At 36.3% G+C, this 16,992-nt stretch overlaps 1 protein-coding gene across 5 annotated transcripts in view; it reads left to right on the plus strand.

The window, feature by feature from the left end:
• Nucleotides 1-16,992, plus strand: part of SLC35D2 (solute carrier family 35 member D2) — a 53,652-nt gene that overhangs the window by 27,572 nt on the left and 9,088 nt on the right. For all 5 annotated transcript variants that reach the window (XM_039880448.1, XM_039880447.1, XM_039880450.1 and 2 more), the window contains 5 exons: nucleotides 3,217-3,288; nucleotides 4,188-4,256; nucleotides 8,862-8,964; nucleotides 10,209-10,301; nucleotides 13,683-13,750. In XM_039880448.1, the coding sequence (XP_039736382.1) occupies nucleotides 3,217-3,288; nucleotides 4,188-4,256; nucleotides 8,862-8,964; nucleotides 10,209-10,301; nucleotides 13,683-13,750 (405 nt within the window). The remainder of the gene's footprint in view (nucleotides 1-3,216; nucleotides 3,289-4,187; nucleotides 4,257-8,861; nucleotides 8,965-10,208; nucleotides 10,302-13,682; nucleotides 13,751-16,992) is intronic.

The following is a 16,992-nucleotide window of genomic DNA, read 5'->3' on the forward strand; positions in this document are numbered from 1 at the left end:
CTGGCCTGATGATGTGGAAGAATGGGATTACCATCGATTGGGTCTATACCTAGTAGGATTACTGGGTCGTATGGCAATTACGTGTTTGACATTTTGAGGAGCTGCCAAACTGTTTCCTAGGTGGCTTCACCATTTTACATTTTGAAAGGCAATGTATGAGGTTTTCAATTTCTCTGAATTCTAGCCAAATTTGTTATTGTCTATCTTTTTGGTTATAGCAATTCTAGTGATTGTGAAGTGGTATCATATCGTGGTTTTGATTTTTACTTCCTTGATGACTAATCATGGCTAATGTCTTTTCATGTGCTTTTTGGCCATTTATATAACTTCTTTGGGGGAATGTATATTCAGATTTTTGCCTATTTTTAAAATAAGGTTATTTATCTTTTTATTATTGAGTTGTAAGTCTTTATATAGGCTAGATACAGGTCCCTTATTATAGATATGATTGCAAAATTGTCTTCCATTCTGTAGATTGTCTTTTTACTCTCTTAATGGTAAACTTAAGAGCACAAAAGTTTCAAGTTTTAAAAAATTTAATTAACAATTAGTGTAAAATATACATAACAAAATGTACCATTTCAATCATAGACATATTTTGAAATTGATATATATATATATACACACACATAACATAAAATTTACCATTTTAACCATTTTAACCAGTGTTCAAGTCAGTGACACTAAGTATATTCATGATGTTGAGCAACCATGACCACTGTTTGTTCTAGAACTTTTTCATTATCCCAAACAGAAACTTTGTTCCTATTAAACAGTAACTCCCCATTCCCCTTACCCTAGCCCTTGGGAAACTCTATTACTCTCTATCTTTATTCTAGATATTTCATACAAGTGGAATATCATACAATATTTGTCCTTTTATATCTAGTTTATTTCGATTTGTAGGTTTCCAAGCTTCATTCATGTTGTGGCATGGGTTAGAATTTTATTCCTTTTTAAGGCTGAATAACATTCTATTGTATGTATATATCACATTTTGTTTACCTTTATAAAAGTTTTACATTTTGATGAAGTCTAATATATCTGTTTTTTCTTTTGTTGCTTGTGCTTCTGGTATTGTACCAAGAATGTTTTGCAAAACCCAGGGTCATGAAGACTTATTCCTGTGCTTTCTTCTAAGAGTTTTCTAGTTTTAGCTTCTACATTTAGGTCTTTGATAGATTTTGAGATAATTTTTTGTATGTGGTGTGAAGTAGGGATCCAGATTCATTCTTTTGCATGTAGATCTTTAGTTGTCTCAGCATCATTTGTTGAAAAGACCGTTCTTTCCCTGTTGTATTATTGTCTTGGCACCTTGTTGAGAATAATTGACTATAATCGTAAGGATTTATTTCTTGATTATTAATCTTATTCCATTGATTATATGGCTAGCCTTAAACCAGTACTGGTTATCATAGCTTTGTAGTGAGTTTTGAAATTGGGTATACCAACTTTGTTCTTCTTTTTAAATTTTGTTTTGGCTTTCTGGTTTTCTTACATTTCCATATTAATTTTAGAATCAGCTTGCCAATTTCTGGGGGAAGGAAAGCCAGCTGAGATTTTGATAGGGGTTGTGTTGAATCTATAGATCCATTTGGGAAGTATTTCCATTTTAACATTAAGCCTTCTGATCCAGAAACATGGAGTGTCTTTCCATTTAATCATCTTTAACCTTTTAATAATATTTTGTAGTTTTTAGTGTATAAGTCTTATACTTCTTTTGTTAAATTTATTCCTAAGAATTTTGTTCTTTTTTATGCTATCAGAAATGGAATAGTTTTAATTTCCTTCTGGGATTGCTCATTGCTAGTGTATATAAATACAACTGATTTTGTATATTCATTTTGTTTTCTGCACACTTGCTTAACTCAGTTGTGATAATTTTTAATGGGTTCTTTAGGATTTTCTATATCTATCACCTGCAAATAAAGATAACTTACTTTTTTTTAACCTAATTGTTCTGTCTAGAACCTCAAGTATGTTAGTGAATAGACATAGTAGTGAGAGAGAGCCTCCTGATCTTATTCCTGATCTTATGGGGAAAACATGTAGCTTTTGATCATTAAGTATACATTATCTGCTTTTAAAAGGCATTATCTGAAAATACTTTTTGAAGTCTATTGAAAAATAATAACATTTTTTTTTTCTTGCTTTGAAAAAGGCAGTTCAAATCAGACTCATAAGATATCTTTAAGTGTGGCTATAAAGTTCCTGAACATTCTTTTTGCACTTGGCCTCTGGTTACAATGTCACTATTAGTGTGAAACCCTTCTGCAAGTCTGGTCGGGAGGAGTTGGCTACTCTCCCTCTTGCTTGTGGTTCTGACTTTCCTTCCCAAGGTCACTGTCTTCTCAGGGTCACATCTGGAAGCAGATGGAGGTGGGCTTCTAGCTCTGGCAGTCTGTTGGCCATCACTGAGCTGTGTCCTAGAATCTCTGGTTTTAAGAGTGGGTAAAAGGTTCTTAAATATTTTTTTAAAGGCACTGAAGGTAACCTCATTACATAAAGTTTTGGAGGAAAAGTCATTGGTAATTCTTTCCACTAACACACTACTTTAAATATTTATTTTGTCTTTTTTGCATATACAGAATGTACCTTGTTATAGTTGCAGACTCTACATTGTTTTGTATCTTCCTTGTTTAGTTAATTTACTTTCCAATAGTGGTAAAGTTTTATAATATATTACATACATACATACATACATAATGTTTCCCCAACAGGATTAATCATAGCTTATTTATAATCATTGCCTTGCCTGACATTTGGTTGTTTCTGATGTTTCTCCCAAAGACACTACTGCGATGAACCCATTTGCGCATATGGTTTTTTCTTTTTTTTGGCTAAGTTTTTTTTAGGATAAGTTTCCCAACAAGAAATAATTAGGTTCAAGGTTAGGACCATTTAATGATTCTTGATAAATAGTCCCAATTTGATTTGCCAAAGAGTGTTTTGGTTCACATCGTGTATTAGTTTTAGCAAAATCTTTGTAGTGGTTGGATAGTATGATATTTTAGATAGCTAATAAGTGAAAGTGGAATGAAATTTTTAATCTCCATTTTTTTTTACTGTTTAATGTTATTTGTTAGTAGTATACATGAGAATTAAGGTTAATTTCTTATATTTAATTTGGAAAATTAGTGCCTTAATTAAAACCGTAAAACATGTTAAAATTTTTTTGGTGTCTGATGTTATTCTGCTTCAATCTTTTCCTGACAGCTTGCCAATGTTCACCGTGCTCAGGAAATTTACCATTCCACTTACTTTACTCCTGGAAACCATCATACTCGGGTGATTTTTGTTTTTCCTCTGTTCCTCTGGTGCCCTCTTTCCCCTCCCTGCATTATTTTTACATAGCAAATTCTCAACATCTATTTTTTTCCCCAAATAGTTGATTTGACTTGCTAGTAGCAATAACTTAAGGACAAATAGTTTATTAACGTAAAAGCAGTGTCCTTTTTTCATGAACTTAATGAGTGGCTTTTTAAATAGTTAATTTGCATTAGTCAAATAATACATGTTTGTGGTAGAAATTTATAAATCTGTAAATCTGTTTCCTGAGCCAGATGGAATATACACTGATTTTGGAATACAGAAGATAAATTGCCAGCGTATACATATAGGACAGGAGTGCAGAAATCAGGGAAATCCATTCTGATGCAGCGATTACAGTGTAAATCAGAATAAAGTAATTTTTATAATGATTTAAACATTTCTCATAAGAATTCTCAGGCTGATATCCAAAAAGGTGATTCCTGATTTTGCTGTGAAGATTATTTTGCAATGAAATTTGGATGATGGTCCAATTTTTTAAGTCCTACTATTGAATTTTATCTTAATCTTTGAATGTGTGGTCTAAGTTCATACCAACTACTCTACTAGCAGGAGCTGTTCTGCATTTTGTCTCGGTGTCTCTCTAGTGAAAACAGAGAAATATGTTTATAATTAGATTAAGACAACTGCTTAAGAAATGCAGTAAATTTGGTCAGATTTACTAATCCATTTAACAGATACTTTTAGCACTTTCTCTAGGTAAAGCATTATCCATCAGATTTTAGCTATGAAACTGTTAATAATGTCTGTTTTCAGTTCATTTAAAAAATATAATTCACGTACTTTTCTCTCCTCCTCCTTGCCTTGTCTTTTTCTCTATCCATCTATCTACCCACCCATCTATTTATTTATTACAGGAAACAGTATTCCTTGAACATCATTGTCAGTGTCTTTGCCATCATTCTCGGGGCTTTCATAGCAGCTGGGTAAGACTTTGGACAGTTTCTGCTCAATAACTTCTTTGTGTCTTTGATAATAGGCCCAGCCCCATACTCATTTTTCATTTTCCATCTGGCTGCAGTTGAAATGAGCAGCCAAGAGACAAATCTGTTGATGTTAGTGGAATCCCCATATGTTTCTGTGAAAGTCCAACTGGATTCGAAGTTGACCATAACATTTCTCAGAATATATAAAGAGAGCATTATAAGATAATAATACAGCTTTTCTTCATAAAAAGGAGTGAACTGTTCACTTCTATTACTGAACGTCTTCAATGTAAAAATTTTACTTGAAAAATTCTTAGACATTTGATCAAGAAGAATAACAGAGGTATAGAGCCCTTGTATGCTGATTTGTTTATCCTGTAGTGTCTTGAAAGTCAGTATTTCCAAGGGCAGAATACTCTCATTAAATATATATTTGTATGTTTGGGATATGAGCCAATACCAGTGCATGACTCTACTATCTTACTTACTAATATGCAAAACCAGGAATGAAGACTCCACGTTTGCATTTGAAAGCAGGCACTCAGACTCCTATCTTTCATAGCATTGTGGTTAGAGCTTGTGTGCAGTTAACATTCCCTGGGTTCAAAACTTAGCCTTGCCCCTTCAGCTGTTTCTTAGCCTCTCTGTGCCTCAGTTTCCTCATCTATAAAGTTAAGACGATAATAGAAAATAAAAACCTACTTGAATGAAAGGAAGAATGAAAAATTTGGAGGAATTCTAGTTAAACTAGTTTCCTTAACTCATTTTGAAACGAATTCTGGATCACTAATTGTAAATTAAATAAAGATGTGGACTACAGAGCCAAGATTTCTGGGATCTTATTCTAGCTTCCTCACTTATTAGCTGTATAACCAGGGACAAGCTATTCAACCTCCCTGTTCCTTCTCACAAGGACCCTATTAGGCGGATGCGATTCTAATCTCTACTTTACAGTTAAAGTAGAGAGTACAGTAAAGTAATCTCTACTTTAACTGTAAAGTAGAGATTAGAATCGCATCCGCCTAATAGGGTCCTTGTGAGAAGTAAATGAGGTAATAATAAACTAGAGTTTATACTAGTGCGTGACCAAGTTCAACAAAAACGTATTGAGTGTTTTTCTTATGCCAGACATTGTTCTGGGTGCTGGGGAATCCAGCAGTTGACAAAACAGACAAGAATCCTTGCTTTCATGGAACTTCCATTCTAGTTGGTGGACAGATAATAACCAAAAGAAATAGACTTAAAACTATAGCATGCCAAATGAAGACAGACAATAATAACAATTTTATTATTATTATAAACGTGTTTAGTCTCCTGACTAGACCAAGATTTATTATTTACGATTTTATCTGTACCTTCCTCTTCTTCAGTCCTAGCTGGCCTCTTCGGTTTCTGTGCTGTGTTTCGTGCCTCTGGTGTGGTGCCGGTATAGACATTAAGCAGCAGCACTTCGAGCCTTTTTTAGTCATGAAGACTTTTGCTCAAACAAAATCATATGAGTAAATTAGCTAAAAATGGGAGATGCTCTGTTGAAAAGTGCCTTCCTCCCACAGCGCTCTGGGGTCTCCCCTGGGTAGCCTCTCTCCTCTAGGTTTCTTAGAGTTCAATTTGAAAACCACTGACTTAGAGCCAGTTGAAGACTTTTACAAAAATGATTTATAAAAATATGTTAGGTGTTGGGTGAGGAATGGCACTTCAGATGCTCCGTGTATGGAGGCACATTTCCGGAACCAGTTAGTAGAAATTCAGCTCTTGTTTAATGTGTGTGATACTCTGATGATCTGTCAGGGTAACTGGTTTTTCCCAAAGCATCTAACTTTTACCCAAGAGCTAGCTTGGAATAGTAATTCTCGACTTTCCCCTTCCTCAGCACCCATAGAATGGATAACATCCTGGTGGATGACAAGTACATTTCTTAGCTGTAGGCCATCTGTGACCCCATCCTTCTCTCCTCTCACTGAATTTAAGTCATACAAGTGCAAGTAATTGTATGAGCCAGTTTAAGCTGCTGTAACAAACAGTGGCCACATCTTGGTGGTTTAACATACCAAATACATTCTGTTCACTATGCATGCAAACCAACTACAATTAATGCTGTGGGAGTGATCTGCTCAGTATAGTTACTGTGGGATGCAGGTCCTTGGGACCCTTGCCTCAAAGGGGGTCTCCTTACTCATCCAGGCTGGAGGAGGGCATGTGTGGAATTGTGCACTGACTCTGCAATCTTTTGCCTAGAAGTGATGAAGTGTTAATCCCTCTTACATTTTACTTGCCAGAGCAAGTCACATGCCCAGAAAAAGTTGAAACAGAATGTCTGCGAATAGCTCTAAATGACAGCCACAAGGGTTAACCATGAATCTGCTCATTTATAAACAAGTAAATTCTTAAACTTTTGTGTTTTCACTACTGGCCTCAACAAATGATGCTGGGAACTCCTACCTTCCACCCCTCCTCCCCCCATCCCGACCCTTACCCCAGTGGGAGACATGAGAACTCTGGGAATTTCTCTCAGCCTCCTGAGGAAGTGAAAAACACCTCCTTTTCGTTCCTCTAGAAGCCTGGCCTTTCTGCTCATTTAACTCTTCATCATTTTACAGAACGGCCAGCTTTTAAACACTGAGCCAAATGTAGGCAAAAGGTTTGGAAACCCTTATTTTGAGAGATTCTATTTTTGTGATTAAGCCAGAAAATTCTGATTTATGATGATCTAAAATTAATTTACATTCTTACAATTATATCTGTAGATAATAATGCCAGTGGAAGCCTCAAGTAAAATCTGGTTTAATTTGCATTCAGATTTTGATGCAGTTTTTGCCTTTCTCTACTTCCTTCTCTTTGGTTAGAAATAATCTTATTTTTATATGGAAGGGGATCAGAATATGCCACTCCAAAATATACCGCTTTGGCATAAACGTTATTTTGAGTTGAAGGCAATTGAGAATCAACAGATGTCGGAATTTTCTGTCCTCCCCTTTTCTGCCTAAAGACAGACCATAAATTTCCCTTTATGAATGTGTCCCCCTCTCTTGTACCAGGAATAGGAAAGCAGGTCTTATCACCAGAGGTGACGAGGCAGCACCAAGAAGAGTCTGCATAAACAGACTTAAATAGTTGTTACCTTTCATTAGTTTTCCTCATATATTTCCTAGTCTCTTTCCTTTAATTTTTTCCTCAAAACTCAAACCCTTTTCTTTGTTAAAATGGTATATAAGCCCCAGAGTCTAATAGCTTCTTTGAGTTTCACTTCTCTGTAACCTTCTTCTTATAATTTGTGTACCTTGTTAATCTGTCTATTGTCAGTTAAATTTGCAGGCCCCCAGTCACTGAACCTAAGAGGGTAGAGGAAACTTCCTTGACAATGTATATGTATGAATTATGACAGGAGTTTGGTGCCATCTGCAAGGTCGAGTACAGGTAGATAAATCACATAATGGCTCAGCTGTTGTTCTCTCTCTCCTGATGCAGGACAGCATGAATCCCCCCAAGTGGGGACTCAAGTCCTGCACTGAGAGAGTCCGTGAGGGTCCTTGACTGCGCGCGGGAAAGAATTCAAGTGCACGCCAGAGTTAGTCTAAAGGAAAATTATTAGAGAGAGAATAACGCTCCATAGTCAGAGCGTGTTTCTCCTCTTGGATACAGAGAATGAGAGAGACCCAAAGGAAAGTTTATTAGAGATAGAATAATGCTCCACAGACAGAGCATGATCTCCTCTCAGAATGAGAGGGACCCCAACTGTTCAAGGAATTCAGTTTAAATCTGCTCCTTCCCCCATGGGTTCCACCATCAAAAGTATGGGAAGGTAGTTGTTGGTAATCTCAGCAGGAATCTTCCTGCAGGTTCCTTGTTGTCTGGTTGTCTGGCTCTGTGTCAATCAGCCAGGTGCCCATGTCAGGCAGCACGTAGCAGGCTCTGCATATAGCTTGGTTTTAATATTTAATTCTCATTCCTCTTTCCTATATCGCTTCCTATGCCATATCTCCCCAAACATTTTTATACTAGTATTATTTATTTAAATGGAAATCAAAGAGAAGATGTTTTAAAAGAATAGGAAGAAGGAAACCTTAGAGGAGTTACAGGGAAGGGATAGGTTCTTGCTTTGCCTATTTGCTGAACAGGGTACTGAGGGAGCTGGTGGAGGATGTGACTAGGCACCAGATGGAGGTTTCAGTTCCTCAATTGACCTGTCTCGCCCGAGTCACTGCCCAGCTGTCTCCACAGGGCTATACTCTAGGGATTACCCTGCTTACTACAATAAGCAAAGCCACTGTGTGTTGGACAAATCACACCCATTAGAAAAGCAAGGCTCACCAATTATCATGCTGATTTATCAGTTAGCAAAAGAAAGGGCTGTACAGTTAAAGAAGGTTAATGTCCCTCTGGTTTTCAGCCTCCTGATTAAGTGGAAGCCACCTGATAGCTTGGTTTTGTTTTTGTGGAGACAAAGCAGAGGAGTTAACCACTCGCTACCAGAGAGGGGAAAACATGCCAGAGGAAGGCAGTTACTAGCCTCACAGATGGATTTGATTAGCGAAAGATGGAAAAAGACTTTGAGGCCAAGTTGTGAGTGTCTGAATAATCATCTTACTTTTCTGTTCTCTCTCCCAGTTCTGACCTTGCTTTTAACTTGGAAGGCTATATTTTTGTATTCCTGAATGATATTTTCACAGCAGCAAATGGAGTTTATACCAAACAGAAAATGGACCCAAAGGTACCAGATCTTCACTCCTATGGCTTTTAGGTTTTATCATCTGGCCCCTGAAATTACAGGAAAAAATAAAATGAATTTGTAAACTTGGCATGTATTAATTTACATAATATGAATTATAAATCACTAATTTCTTTTCAATGATCTTGTCTATATAGTTTATTACTCCTTGTCTCACAAAGTTTAGGGTGAAAATTAGATAGGAAGGAAAAAGGTGCCACTATTTTTGATGCAAAGTCAATATATAAAGGGATAATTTTGAAAGGCAAATTAAAATTAAAAGTTTTTTTTTTTTTTTTAAATCATTATCATCAGGGTATTCTGAGAGTAACTTCAGCTTGAGAGTCTAGAGACATGGGTTCCATATAAAAGTTTTGCTGCTTACTGGTCATTGTGACTTTGAGCCATAACTTCTCCAAACCTCAGTTTCCTCATCTGTGGAATAGATCATTGGAATGGATAATTTATAAGGTCCTGTCCAACAGTAACTGCCTTTCACTGTTATGAGGGGATGGTGGGCAGATGAGCTTTTCTTCTGAGTTGCTGCCTCTGTATGGAGACTCCCCAACCCACACCCCTACCCCAGCCGTTCTGAAAAGCTCCCAAGGATGACCAGGCATACGTTTCTTTGTTCCAAGTTCTTTGTGTTGAGTGAGGGGTTCGCTCTGATGGACAGGCTTATTTCTGTGAGCTGTTTTTTAAAACCACTGTTTTTCCTGCACAGCCATTTGTTTTTTAATGGTGGCAGTTTTACAAAAACAGGTTTATTGCCTTTTGAGAATCACAATATGTCACCCTTTATGGAAAGTGGCTGTAGCGACTTTAATGAAAAGTAAATATATGCAAAATTAGAAAATGAGATACCTAGTATTTTAACCCTGCTGTTTTTTAATAGAAAGAGCAGATGTTTTTAAGGAGTTTTGTTTATATTAACATTTTTAATGATCTTTATTTTGTTCCAGATTTCCCATTTTTGATTAGCATGCTTTAAAACAAAAATTAGAATGTTAGAGACGGATGAAACACCGGAGACCATTCATTGCCATCCATTTTATCTCTCATTTTTGTGTATAACATGTTTATTCTGAGATTACAGCATATTTGAAATGAAGCATTTTATGTCATAAATTTGCTGAAAATATTCCAATACAGAGTGGGTCAGAACGCATATTCTAATTCTGTATAAATACACAGTTGTATAAATGGCTCCAGGAAATCTGATAGTTCATGTTTCTTTGTTTTTGCAGGAGCTCGGGAAATATGGAGTGCTTTTTTACAATGCCAGCTTCATGATTATTCCAACCCTTATCTTTAGTATTTCCACTGGAGACCTTCAGCAGGTAAGCTGATGATAATCATTACGTTCTTACTTAGCAGTCTTTTCCAATTTTAATATTTAACCTTTGATACTCACTGAAGTAAAAAGTGTAAAGGTATCTAGGATTCCATGAAAACAAGATGTTCGATATCCCCACTAATATCTTCGGCATTATTCTCTCATTGACATTTACCTTTAGACACATGAGAAGTAGCAGGAAGTAGTCACAAGAACTCTGGACTGGAACTTTTTTGGAAAACAACAATAAAAATCTGAGTTTGAGTCTCACTACTCTTAGCTGATATGGGAGCCTGACTTATAAACTTGTAGCATGATGCTTTCCGAAGTTCCCTCCTGCCTATAATGAGTATCATGAAGAATTATTAAACTTCCTCATGTAATAAAAATAAAAGCTAATGTTTTTGAGGACTCATTCTATTAGACATTCAAAGTGTTGTACATGAGCCAGTTCATTGCATTCCCACAGCAACCCTCAGAGGAGAGGGTAATGTTATTATCCCCATTTTACAGAAGGAATCTAGGGCACAGGGTTTAAATAACTTCCAAGGACAGTAGGTAGGTAACAGATCCAGGCAGTCTGGCTCTGGAAACACGTCCTCTGCTGTAGTGGCATTTATTTTGTTTGTATATGAAAAGTGATTGTTTCCTTCACGTATGAAAAAACATAACCTATCTCATATATCTTAGAAAGTACAAGAGGTCTAACATACACTTTAATTTATTAAATCCTGGCATTCTAGATTATGCTCCAATTCTGGGTTGAGATGCTGGAATATTTCAATATTTAGCCTCTATGTAGTCTCATCTATTTGACCAGACTCCTAAGATTTCAAACAGAAGTTCCTAAAGTTGCCTTAGAGCTCCAGCTTGATGACTATGCACTGAAATTCCAGATAGATTGGAGTTAAGTTTATAGATTTATGTGAAAAATTATCATTAGAAAAGAACATATAACTGTAAGGATGACTTTCTATAAAATGACAAATTACAAAAGTCATAAAGTTAAAAATTTGACTATATTTTAATTTAAAACTATTGTATTTTAAAAGATGCCAAAAGATATGGGACACTTACTATCATCAGTAATAAAAAAAATCCTGTAGGAAAAATGATGAGCTTTTTCACTATAACCATGGCTGCCTCCATCTTAAGATAATGAACCAGATACAATAAAGAAGCAAATTTCTGTACATAGGTGTTAGTCTGCAATATAAAATTGTATTTTACTTGCTAAGTTTGGCAAATGGAAGGAGCACCTCAATGAGTCAGTTTTCCTGGTTGACTGGAGAGGGTCAGGGGCTGTGTTAGGACTCAGTGTGTGACTCACTGCAGTGTTTACTCCTGGACCTTGGACTTACACAGTCAGTAGGTCTGCTCACAGCACTTTGACTCTCTCTGATGAACAGTTAGTGATTGTTAACAAATTAGGTCTCTGGAAAACACTCAGTGGGTGAACTTCCTTTTTTGAATCACTGAATCATTGAATCATAGGTCTAAAGTACATTTGTTTTTTAATTTTTAAAAATTTATTAGAAATTTTTCATTTTTCAGTTACAGTTGACATGCAATATTGTGTTAGTCTCAGGTATACAACATAGCGATTAAACATTTATATCACTTATGAAGTGATCACCCAAGTCTAGTACCCACCTGACACCATATGTAGTTATCACAGTATTATTGACATTCCTTATGCTGTACTTTACATCTCTGTGACTGTTTTTATAACTGGCAATTTGCCAAAGTACATTTAGTGTATTACAGTTGATGAATAACAATAAATAATAGGGTTTTTTTTTTCTGATTAAAAAATCCATAAATGCAAAATCAAAAAGATTCATACTCCAACATATTTTTACCAACATTTTTACAGCAATTCTAAGTCTGAAGGGAGAAGTACTTTGTTATTATTCATCATAAATTATTTTCTGTTTTAAAATAAATATGCTGTTATTTTTAAAGACTCTACCTGTACAGCTTCATCATTATTAAAGAAAGAAAATAAAACTAAAATCTGTCAAAATTTAGGGTGGCAAGGAATCCTTATGTTTTTATAAAAATTATTTCATTGCTCTGAGTGGTTTATGTGGTGTCAGGAATATATAGCATTTATTTGCTATTTACATAAATATTTACAGTTCTTTGAGTAAATAAATGTTTTTCTACCCTTGGTTTAAAGTTTGGGGCATATGATTTTCTCGTAGTCCCAATTTTATTTGACCTTCAGACACAAGTTTTCCATAGTTTTTGTTTGGTTTTAATCTTTACTTGGCTGGTTTCTGTGCCTTTGATTGGCTTAGGGCTTGGCCGTATGTTAGAATTAAACTCATTATATATTTTTTCTTTCACAAATAAGCATTTTAAAAAGAAGTTTTAAGATGGAAACTTTCAAACCTATGCAGAAGGAGAGAGAATAGTATAACAAACCCCATGTACAATTATCAAAAATTTTCAACATTTAGTATTTATCTTTTTGATAAGAGAGGTAGGCAAAATATTACTAATGACACAATGACAATTAAGTGTGACAAGTCTGTACTGATCAGACAAGAGAATTCCATTTTAATTGTTTTAAAATTTTTGAATTGTAAACTTAAGATTTAAATAAACATATTAAGTTACTAATATTTGGCTAACAAAGTATTGCTTAACAGAAAGTGAGTAGAACTTATGGTTAATCATGTTATCAGCATATACTTATGTATAGTCTTGAGTCACTTTAAAATCATCTTTGGAGGTGGTAAGGGACAAATCATGGATAAAATACTCTCTTGTCACCTATAATTTCAAGAGGGTTAATTTTATTTTTTCAGCTAGAGACTAAGAGCAGAAACTTCTCTGTCAGCACTTCCACCGAATTACTTTACGGCTTTGTAAATAGGAAATAGTAGTTTATTTGTTAATGATACTGCCTAAGCGTTTACAAATTCTTAAAAACAATTTATGAAAGTTTTTTTAGTCTTGCCAACATTATGAATTTTATAATAAACTTTTTTCTAAGATTATTTTATATAAAATAAGCTTAACCTTGACTTTATGACTACAATTTTAGTTAAGATTTAATGATATCCACAGCAATAATAGCTATCATTTTGCTCTTGCCACCCGCAAGGTTCTAAACAATTTCATTAAATCCTCATATCTATCTTTTGAGGATGCTCTTTTAAAAAACATTCTCATTTTGTAACATGAAAGTGAGGTTCAGGAAAGAAAAGTAATTGCCCAACGTCACACAACTGATATTACCTGGGATTTTTTAAACTGTATTTTCTGTTTGAGAAAGTGGTTCTTGTACTAAATAAAATGAGCAATTTGGTAAAACCAATAAATTTAAACTACAATATTAACTCTAACCATTGGTTTTCTTTCTTTTTGATGATAGGCTACTGAATTCAACCAGTGGAAGAATGTTCTATTTATCATACAGTTTCTTCTGTCCTGTTTTTTGGGGTAAGAAATGACACATAAGTACAAACTTTGGACTATGGTATCTCTTGACAAGTCAAATCAAAATATACATTGTGTCTGCTCTGTCAGAATCTCTTTGTGCTTCTCTAGTGTTCTCAAGAAAGTACTCCTGCAGCAGGCGGGTGGACTGGGACCCATGCTAAATGTTACATTCTACTCCAAAGTGATGTTCCCTGTTGAGTTCTAAAAGTTAGTTTTAAATGAAGTCAGCTGACATGTCAAATTCATTATTGTGTTGTTTTTGTCACAGTGTCCCGATATTTATCTTTCTCTATCTGACCCATTTCATTTAGCACAATACTCTCTAGGTCCATCAAGGCAATATCTTTTTACATTCCCTTCCTTTTAGTCCATGTGTGTCTTTTAATCTGAAGTGAGTGTGTTGTAGGCAGCATATGTAGGGGTCTTGTCTTCTTATCCATTCAGCCACTCTATCTTTTGGTTGGAGCACTTAATTCTTTTCCATTTGAGGTACTTGTTGATAGGAATGTAGTTATTACCATTCTTTATTCCTGTTTCTGATACACGTTTTTTCTTCTTAAAGAAGTCCCTCCAACATTTCTTGTAATAACTGGCTTGGTGGTGATAAATTCCTTTAACTTATTTTTGTCTGGGAAGCTCTTTATCTGTCCTTCAACTCTAAATGAGAGCTTTGCTGGACAAAGTATTCTTAGTTTGGATCCTGGATCTTCATCACGTTGAATATTTTGTGCCAAGCCCTTCTGTTCTGCATAATTTCTTTTGAGAAATTCAGCTTCCAGTCTTATGAGTGCTCCCTTGTAGGTAACTAACTGCTTTTCTTTTGCTGCTTTTAAGATTCTCTCTTTGCATTTAACCTTTGATATTTTAATTATAATGTGTCTTGGTGCTGGCCTCTTTGAGTTCCTGGTTTTTGGGACTCTGAGCTTCCTGGGGTTTTATGTCTATTTCCTTCACTAAGTGAGGGACGTTTTCCATCATTATTTCTTCAAACAGCTGTTCAACATCTTGTTTTCCTTCGGGTACACTGATCAGATAAATATTTTGACCTTTAATAGTATCCCATATGCTCCTTAAATTATTTTTATAGTCTTGGCATCTTATCTCTTGCCATTCTGATTGAGTGTCCTTGGCTTTCTCATCCTCTAGATAGGGCATTTGATCCTTTTCTTTATTCACTTTGTTTATTCTTTTGTTTGTTCCATTTAATATACTTCTCATCTCAGATATGTTCTTCATTTCAGACTGGTTCCTTTTTATAATTTCCATTTTTCTGTTTTTATCTCTTTGTTGAAGTTCTCACTGAATTTACCTACACTTCCCAAAAGTTCATTGAGCATCTTTATAACCAGTGTTTTGAACTCTGCATCTGTTAGATTACTTGACTTCATTATATCTGGATCTCTGTTCTGTTGTCTCATATGGTTCTGCTTCTTTGTCTTCCCATTTTGGTTGCCTTTCCGTGTCTGTTTCTATGTACTAAGCAAAGCTCCTAAGTCTCCCGATCTTATTAGTGTGGATTTGTGAAGTAGATATCCAGTGGCACAGTCCTGAGAGGGGTTCAACTGCAGGCCAAACTTAGCTCAAGGCTCTACCCGTCTGGGGCCACCTGTTAAGCAAGCAATGCACAGATGCTGTGCCTATAGTTGCCTCAAAAGTCCACACCAGAAACTGAGGCCAGCTGCCTGCAGTGTGAGTGTAGGCTCTGCTCAGCAAGGAGCACCTGACTTGCTGAGGATTTACCTGGGTGTGGCTTGGGTGGGGCCGTGAGTTGCGGGAGACAGAATCCTCTGGGCAGAGCAACCTCTGTTATCCAGTTTGTTATCCAGTTCTCTTGATAGGAGTTCTTAATATATTATTTTATCAGTAGTTGCTTTGCAAATAAAAATGTCCTAAAAACATAGTAATTGTAATTAAGTCAGTCTCAGCTATGGCGGCACTGCGTCTGTGCACTGGAAGTGGGGAGGGCTCAACAGGAACAGAAGATACCGCTGGCACTTCTGTATAGAGCGAATCTTGCCTCAGCCCTCACTCCAACAACTCAGTGTCCCCCTGCAAGTCCCTGGTGCCCCCTGCGCAGCTGAACAGGCACTGGTTCTCAGAGCGAGCAGGTCCATCACCACAGAAGTCCGCTCATGGGTATGGCCCCTTTAAGAGGCGTCTGCAGCTGCTGTAGCCTCCGTCCCACTAAGCCACTGTGGACCAGGCAGCCTCGCATCCTCGCCCCGTCCTGCCTTCTGCTGTTGCAGGGTGATTTCTTAGATTTCTCTCTAGTTGTATGGATTGTTCATCTCAATCCCAGGTGATTTTTCCTTAATGTTTGCTCCTTGTTTCTGTCACAACTTTGATTTGGTCGCCAGAGGGATGAACAGAGCCTCTATCATCTACGCCATTTTTTTCCCCACTATCTGCTTATTCTTAACATTCTTTCATTGGTGATCTTTGTGACTGTACCTTTTATTTCTTTAAATGTTACATGCATAGCTATTCTATATTCTGTACCCGATGATTCCAATATCTGCAATTCTTGAGAATCTAAATTTATACTTTGTTGATTAAATATGTTGTCTGTGACTGTCATTATGGTTTGCTTTCTTGTGTGCTTGGGGACCTGTGATTGTGAGCATATTGTTTAATCTTAATCAGTCCTGTGGGCTGAAATTTGGAATATGAGAATCTTTCCTACAGGGAGAAATTGATTTTGCTCCAGCTGGTAGCCAGTTGTTGCCCTTGACCTGGACCACTTCAGACCTTTTTGAGACCTGGGTTCAGCGGGCTACTGTGGTCCTCCCCACCTGGAATTTGGCCCAAGGCTCGGTTTCCAAACAGCACCATTCTACTATGGCTTCTGCCTTGAGGCAGCCCGATCCTGCTGTGTCTGCTGCTCTGATTCTTGCTTGGCCCTAATTCCTTACTACTCATATCCAGTTTCCCCTTGTTCAAAAGGGCGATTTTAGGCAACGTCTTGTGCCTCTTTCAAGACCAACAATCTTTCAAATAATATGTCCTTTCTAGGCATTGGTTATTCTGCAACGGGAGAGTATTAAGTACTCAAAGTACTTAGGTAGCCATTGTTGGATGCGTAAGTTTAGTAAGAGATTTGTAGTTTTCCCAGTTGTTAACTGAGAACATTTAACTATGAAAAAAATATCTACTAAGCTGTGTTTGTGAGTTACTGTTTGTCAAACCATCTTTTTTTTCCTTTAAAAAAAAGTTCAACCCGTATTACACAAACTCAGAGCTGT

Source organism: Pteropus medius, unplaced genomic scaffold (genome assembly GCF_902729225.1).
Source record: "Pteropus medius unplaced genomic scaffold, Ma_sr-lr_union100, whole genome shotgun sequence".
Lineage (NCBI taxonomy): Eukaryota > Metazoa > Chordata > Mammalia > Chiroptera > Pteropodidae > Pteropus > Pteropus medius.